This window comes from Myotis brandtii, unplaced genomic scaffold, assembly GCF_000412655.1.
Source record: "Myotis brandtii unplaced genomic scaffold, ASM41265v1 scaffold62, whole genome shotgun sequence".
Lineage (NCBI taxonomy): Eukaryota > Metazoa > Chordata > Mammalia > Chiroptera > Vespertilionidae > Myotis > Myotis brandtii.
Window position 1 is genome coordinate 2,135,294 of NW_005370366.1, and position 7,781 is coordinate 2,143,074.

General features: G+C 40.0%; 1 protein-coding gene across 1 annotated transcript; it reads right to left on the reverse strand.

The window, feature by feature from the left end:
• Positions 1 to 293: 293 nt before the first annotated feature.
• On the reverse strand, positions 294 to 5,223 carry N4BP2L1 (NEDD4 binding protein 2-like 1). The gene is made up of 4 exons (XM_005880013.2): positions 5,024 to 5,223; positions 4,646 to 4,734; positions 2,834 to 2,910; positions 294 to 1,746 (listed from the first exon to the last, which is right to left on the reverse strand). The coding sequence occupies exons 1-4, from the start codon at positions 5,190 to 5,192 to the stop codon at positions 1,488 to 1,490; spliced, it is 594 nt and encodes a 197-aa protein (XP_005880075.1). The 5' UTR covers positions 5,193 to 5,223; the 3' UTR covers positions 294 to 1,487.
• Positions 5,224 to 7,781: the final 2,558 nt, after the last annotated feature.

A 7,781-nucleotide genomic window follows, 5' to 3' on the forward strand; every position in this document is an offset into this window, starting at 1 on the left:
GGGGGGAGAGGGAGAGAGACAATGATGTGAGAGACATGTTGATTGGTTGCCTCCTGCACATGCTCCAACTGGGGTTGGGGATTAAATCTGCAATTGAGGTACATGCTCCTGATCAGGAATTGGAACTCAAGACTCTTCAGTCCTTGGGCTGACGCTCTAACTACTGAGCAAAACTGGCCAGAGTGAAAAATTGTATCTTAATATGGTAGAATTCTGTGGGATTTCGGTAATTAAATTTTTTATATTGTTGAACAAAAAAGGCTTAGATTCAATGACAAATCCATATAAAGCAATACCATATACTATAATTTTTAATAACCATAAAAGCACCATTATATAAGACATTTAAAATACTTCACAGAACATTAGCGAGAAGCCGTTAGCCAACAAGAAATAAAGCATACATCCTACATGTTCTTATCTATTTTGGGTCTCACACAAAATCTGATTCCTCTATTCAGATTTAATTTGGATTCACAAATTCAGTATTGGTTTGAGGGACATTCCAGAGTTGTGGTAGAACTTCATTGTCTTGATGTCATATAAAACACCAACATTGCTCATCTTATCCCTCTGTAATTTATATCCTGGGATGCTTAATTCCTTGTACTCCCAAACATTGGGGCTGCCTACTAATTACACTTATAAGCAAAATTTTAAAAGTTGCTTAATGATTCATCTTAAAAATTGATGTTTTATAAAGGAGGTTTGTTTTATTTATACTATTAGCACAACAGCCAAAAGTTATTCAGGTTTAATCCTGTTCAATAGAGTGGTAGTTAAAACACAAAACTAAAATTGTGACTTCAAATAATGACACTGATTTTCCTCAGTAGCTGGTATAGCTATTAAGAAGGATTTGACAGACATTTTTAACAATGACACGTCATTAGAATAAAGGAATAATTTCCCAAAGTGTCTACTTTGAAGGACAGTATTCCTTTAGATGTATACTTCTTAGTATATTCATTTTAAAGGAAAATCAATATCATCATTACAGCCATATATTTCACATTTTTGGATACATAGATTTAAAAAGTAGCAATGGTACTAAAATTATTCCTGCCTCTCACTTCTCCCATCTTTCCAACTTTCCTGATGGAGATGAATTCCTGAAAAAATAGATTACTTCAGAGAAAGTGGTACTGAAGCTTATTATATATACTGTAAACACTTTATTTATGAACCTATGTGACTAATTGATTACATTCTTGGGTATGTTTCTCAGGTTTCATCTTCAAATTAATTGTTTTCCTAGAAAGAGTGACTTGGTCTAACCAAACCTGCAGAACTCCCAGCATCAGGCCATGCATAGAGCATCACTAACAAATGCCTGTTGAAGATGAATATGATGACTTCTGCTCAAAAACGTTCAGGTTCGACTATTTACACTGGAATTAGAGCTCTGACTAAAACTGAACAAAGAATAAATACCAAAAATCGAAGTAAAAACTGATTTAGGAAAACTCTGCCTGTAAGATCAGCCTCTAATATCCATGGTGATAACCGCCTCTTCTGTTAAAGGGGCTCTCATGTGTAAAGCCCCCAGGAGCCCTCCGGTTTGGAAACTCTGCGTAGGTATTCCAGTATCCTGTCCCATTGGAAGGCGATGCACCGCTCCTGTCCTGGCTTCTGTTCACTCTGCTTGGTTTTTCTGCGCGAAGCACACTATGAAAGGTAACACCGTGCTCATACCGTTCTTTCATTCGGTGTATTTTTTCTCTTGGGACTCCATGAATGTTTTTTCTACATGGAAAAACATGCAAACATAGAGTTAAGGCCAGATATCAAAATGAGTTACTTGTATTTTACAAGTCCTGTATTATTACATAGGTATGCACTCTATCCTCAGGGTTTAACTGTGACAAAAGCATAACATCTTGTTATGCAGTCCTCTTTCAGGTTCCACTCCTGTTTTTCATGCTGCCCTGCACACCCCTAAACCACCCTGAGGCTTGTAGAGAGCTAATGCATCAGAAATGCTTTGTTTCTGGAAATCTCAATTCTGTGCTTCAAGACACAATAGAACACCAGGAGATCTTTTCATGGTAGATTTGCCTGTTAAGCATGAATATATCAATTTATGTGGGTCAGTCCTGGACACTTCTAGATGCTTATTAAAACAATCTTAAATCCTAGTGGGCATGAGAATCAACTGGGGATATAAGTCAAAATGTAATTCCCAGAGATTCCAACTATGGAAAGAGAGCCTCGAGCTAGGATTTTTAACATCCAGCTCAGGTGGTTGTGGTTCACAAACCCACTTTGGAAACACTGTATCTCCTTTTAACCATAAGATGAACTAGCCTTATTCCTAAAAAGTAAATTGTTTTCACTGGTTACTTAAATCATTGACATTATCAAGTAACACAGATAATATCAGAACCCATGCATTCAATCAACAAGTTAGTATTATTTGGACATTTATTGCTTATAAATTAGAAGCAGCATCTGGACCACAAATGAACCACAGACTTTTCAGCATCTAAAGATATTTATTTAGCCTAAATGCAAAAACACCACTGACATGTGCAATCCCATGCAGAAGAAAGTGCTTTTAAATGTTCATTAATGAAGAAGCATTTTAGCCGAATGTTAAATGTATTCTTTTGAAGAACTGAGTCCAAGCCAAGAATTAGCATTATATTAGAAAACTGACCCAAAACTACAGTCTTCACATTAATAATTCCCAAGTTATCAGTTTCTAAGAATTACCATTTCTGGCCTGAAAACTACCATGTCCATTTCCAGCCTGAAAAGATTCTTTTGTTCGGTCTGAAATACCTGAAAACAGCAGGACACATAATGAGGAGCTAGAAAAACACAGAAGTACCTGGCTAACTCTTGCACGTTGAATTTCCAGCGAGTCTCGGGTTCTCGGAATATAACTTCATAGTTATTTTCAAGTGCCTAATTTTTCAAAAGCACATAAAACATTGAACACACGGTATGTTTGCATGGGAATGTTCATACTGGCATTAAACATTCACTGCATATCTTTTATAAAATTTCTTTTGTTTTACCAGTAAGCCAGTGCCTTAGTTTATCTTAATAAATATAGTTGGTTCATGGCCATACTTAGCCACTCTCAGATTATATTACAGTTCCCAGTGATAAATTTTGGTCCATTTTATCTACTACATAGGAAAATTATGAAGGTTATTTGTTTTAGACATTTTTAAAAATAGCTGAACTAGCTTAAAACTTCCTGTCCATGAGCAATGACCTCAATGGCTTCTCAGAGTCCCTTATAGGATTATCATAGATTTATGTCTGTCAAATGCCTTGTCCTATTCCTCATGCCTTGGTTAGAAAATGGTAGTGCCATAGAAGCAGAGCTTATGAAATAAAAGTGATTTCCCCCCATCCTTTACATACTCTTCCTTCCAAAAATAGCTCACTGTGGCTCAGTACACTGTGCCCATTTCCTTGTTAGAAAACTTATAGTTTACCAAAAAAAAAAAAATAGAAAACTTACAGTTTACATATAAACACCCAAATATCCTTTGAATTCACAAATTCACTACTATGTTTTTATCTCAAACTGAACTCTCAATAATAAAAGTTCAATGAAAAGAGCTAAGTAAAAAGATGTCCTCTTCATTCTTGAGATGAACACTTCTAATTAGGAAAGAAGTCAAGCATCATATATGGAAAATATCTAATTTCTGGGTCTTATTAATAGCTGTGGATGGCTGAAAAAGATTGTACATAACCAGAAAATAAAAAGTAACGTGACTTCCCTTAAGTGACTTTCCGTTCCCCCTAACTCGTGGTTTTGAGTTGTGCCTTAATTAACTTCACTCTTCATATCCCTGTTCATTTCTCTCCCAAGTGGACTCTTGATCCATGAACTGAAGTGACCACAAAGTTAATGTTCATTCCCTCCTGTTTTCACCAAAGTCCCACCCTCAGGGCCTACATGAAGTTGATGAGAATATAGTTAGAGAAAAGCACACCTGTATATAAGCTATTTTGCCCAAAATGTGAAAAGAGGCCTAAAAATAGACTGGTATGAGCCCAGTTTGGGAGCTATTCATGACAAAAACAGACATTCAGCTGTCTCCTTCCTGTCCCCTGATTGTGTCTGGATCTTTTCTCCTTCCTACACCCAATAGGGAATGAAAATTCACTAGCATAAGAGATGAGACATGTCTGAAAACAGTTCAGACTCTTCAAAATTAAAGAAAAATGTGCACACTGTATTCATCTTACTGTTTTTTCCTATTCTAACAATTAAGAGCTGAATGGTTATATTTGCATGCTAGTGTCTTAATAGGATTACAGTATTAATCTTAAATCTGTTTTTAAACTAAAAACTCTGTTGCCCTGAAACTCCCTTTCTCTGCAAGTTTCCATGGGTGCTCCATGTGGACCTTCCCTTAGGAAAACAAACGAGACAAAAGCTATCAAAAATGTTGATCCAGAACTATTTACAACTTGTACCCCAAGGTGATAATAGCATGTCAGCAAATTTGAGCCACTGAACAGCAGAGGAACACAAAAATAACTGCTTTACCTGCTCTGTGAGAGACTGTTAATACATATGAGATCGTGGAAGATCAGAAAATGAGAAAAGAACAAAAGTTTCAACTTTCTCACAAAATGTCCATAACTGAAAATTCAGAATGATACTTCTTCCTACCATGACTGCATAGGGCTTCATTTCCCAGGCGTGGAGGTTGGTATTATCAATAATAATGGGGGATATGCCATTCCTCATTGCTTTTCTTGCTGCAACACAATGTTATACAACAGTGAACAACATGCAACAGTCAGAGAGAAAGGGTGAGCATACCCATATCTTGTCATTTTATTACAGCATGTCCTCATCACACAAAGTTAATGCCGCCTATTTCAGGACCCATTATCAATCATTTTCTCTTTCCTGGAATCTAGGAAGGTTTGCATTCTGTTTGGGTGGAGGGGAGAATGGCAATTAAATGTATCATTCTGCAGCAGCTACAATCTACTAGTAAGTGCACAATAGGATTTCTCAGGAGTTTGAAAAAGAATTGGTCACCTCTTTTCTGGTTCCATTCATGAGCCTCCTCTAGGAAGTCTGGATTGAACTCATAGGTACCATCTTCCCTGAAGAAAAAGTCATCCGTGCTGAAAATCAGGGCCCTGGGAAAGTCGTGTTGCAATTGTCTGGAAAGTGGGGAAGAAGAGAGTGTTTTATGACCTTGCATTGTTGTAATAGAAAATCATCTCCTTCTGGTTCTAACATTTAGCAATTTGTAATTATGAGACCACCAGGTTTTGAATTGTTGAAATACAATTTAAAAACAGAGATGCTTATTATCTTTAGAAGGCCCTGCTCCTATCAAAGAAGCAGGAGTGGGCTAAGAGGCAACTGTGTGAGTTGCCTAACTCTTGACACTAAGAAGTGCTGTCACTGCCACTGACTTCTGCAGCAACCAGGACTGATAGAGAACACTGGAAGCTGACAGTGTGATGACAGTCTTTCCTTATGGGCCCCAGTTCCTGCTGCTATTCCTCTGGGATGTGCCAGTGCCCTTTTCTTCTCCCTTAAACTCTCACCTGTCCTGGGTCCCATCTCCTGGACTCTGTTCTCTCTAAGGACCCATCTCAGAAACTAATTCTTGCTCAAGTATGAAATGTAGATAAAAGTGATGGGTGTGTACTACCCCTACTAGGTAGCATTTTTACATTTTTAAAAATACATTGTTATTGATTTCAGAGAGGAAGGGAGAGGGGGAGAGAGATAGAAACGTCAATGATGAGAGAGAATCACTGATTAGCTGCCTCCTGCGCACACCACACGGGATCAAGCCCGCAACCTGGGCATGTGCCTGATTGAGAATCCAACTGTGACCTCCTGGTTCATAGGTTGATGCTTAACCACTGAGCCATGCCAGCTGGGCCATATTTACATTTTAACAGTGACCCAAACCAAATGAAAACACAATAGGAGAAGGAAAGAGATAGGCCCAACAATTCCCCACATCTTCCTAAATCTCTGTCACTCACTCTAAATATGAAAATATCAGAAAAAAATAAATAACTACCATGGACTCCCCCCTTTAAAGCAAAAACAAAAAAACCCAAAAAAAGCATATTATGCACAAAATAACAAGATGTTTTCACTTAAACATCTTTCTTAGGGGAGAAGATGGATATTATGCTAGGTAGTAAGTGGGTAAATCTCTGAGCTTCCTCATCTGTAAAAACCGAGGGTAATGGCACCTATCTTGCTCGGTGATGACAAGCTTACCTTATAATAGACAAACATGTAAATTAGCCGTCCCTCCACTATGCTCACCAGCCAATCAGGAGAGTATGCAAAATAACCCAACAAAGATGGCAGTTAATTTGCATACGTAGGCGGGAAGCGGCAGAGCGAAGACTGAAGGCTCCAGCCGGAGCGAAGGCCTGGGGCCCGGGTGCCAGAGGAAAACCGGTGCCGGCAGCCAGGGAAAGGGAAGGCCTATTGCACGAATCTCTTCGTGCAACAGGCCTCTAGTCTATATAATAAAAGCCTAAGTGACCTTTATGGCAGAATGACCAGAACAATTGGTCACTATAACATGCACTGACCACCAGGGGGCAGACGCTCAACACAGGAGCTGCCCCCTAGTGGTCAGTGCGCTCCCACAGAGGGAGTGCCGCTCAGCCAGAAGATGGGCTCAGGTTGGTGAGCTCAGCAGCAGTGGCAGGAGCCTCTCCCGCCTCCGCAGCAGCGATAAGGAGAAGCAAGCGAAGTGGTAAGGAGCAGCGAGTAGGTGGGCAGTAAGGAGAGAGGGGTTCCCAGACTACGAGAGGGATGTTGACTGCCGGCTTAGGCCCGCTCCCCGGCAGACATTCCCTGAGGGGTCCCAGATTGCGAGAGGGCGCAGGCCGGGCTGAGGGACCACCCCCTCCTGCATGAATTTCGTGCATCGGGTCTGTAGCGATCTAATAACATGGGAAAGCTCCTAGACCAGTGGTCAGCAAACTGCGGCCCCTTGAGTGTGGCTCTTCCACAAAATACCACATGCGGGCGTGCACGTACAGTTCGATTGAAACTTCGTGGCCACACTCAAGGGGCCAAAGAGCCGCATGTGGCTCGCGAGCCGCAGTTTGTCGACCACTGACCTAGGGCAACCCCTGACAACAGTGAGTGTGTTTCTTTCCTTTATCCCTACAACACTCACCAGCCTAATTCTAACTTCAAGACAAATTCAGCCTGACCGGTGTGGCTCAGTGGTTGAGTGTCGACCTATGAACTCTTTTTCTCGTTTGTTCATCTCCATCAAAAAAAATCATCTCTGGTCAGGAAAGAACAGCATGAATGTGAGGCACTGGGACGCAGGTGAGAGTGAGCACCTACATCGCTGGGAAAGACTTGGGTTCAGGTGTTGCCTCTGCCCCTTCTGGTCATGTGACCTATCTCTCTAAGTTTCTGTTTTCTTAACTGAAAAATACAGATTAAACAGAGCTTCTAACCCAGCCAACATGGCTCAGTGGTTGAGCGGCGACCTATGAACCACAAGGTCACAGTTGGATTCCCAGTCAGGGCACATGCCCAGGTTGCAGGCTTGATCCCCAGTGTGGGGTGTGCAGGAGGCAGCCAATCAATGATTCTCTCTCATCATTGATGTTTTGATCTCTCTCTCCCTCTCCCTTCCTGAAATCAATAAAAAAATATATAGTTTTTTAAATCTATTAAGAAAAAAAAAAAGAAACAGGAATCTGGCTGTCTTTTTTTTATGGTTAATTTATTTGTTTTTATTTATTTTATTTATTTTATTTATTTTTTATTTATTTTTATTTTTTTT

Excerpts from the sequence above, each read along its gene's own strand:
- N4BP2L1 (XM_005880013.2), bottom strand. The coding sequence starts at position 5,192 with ATGCAAGGTCATAAAACACTCTCTTCTTCCCCACTTTCCAGACAATTG. Across the intron at positions 4,735-5,023 it reads TGAATGGAACCAGAAAAGAG|CAAGAAAAGCAATGAGGAAT; the intron begins GTGACCAATTCT and ends ATTGTGTTGCAG. Across the intron at positions 1,747-2,833 it reads AACGTGCAAGAGTTAGCCAG|AAAAAACATTCATGGAGTCC; the intron begins GTACTTCTGTGT and ends TTTTCCATGTAG.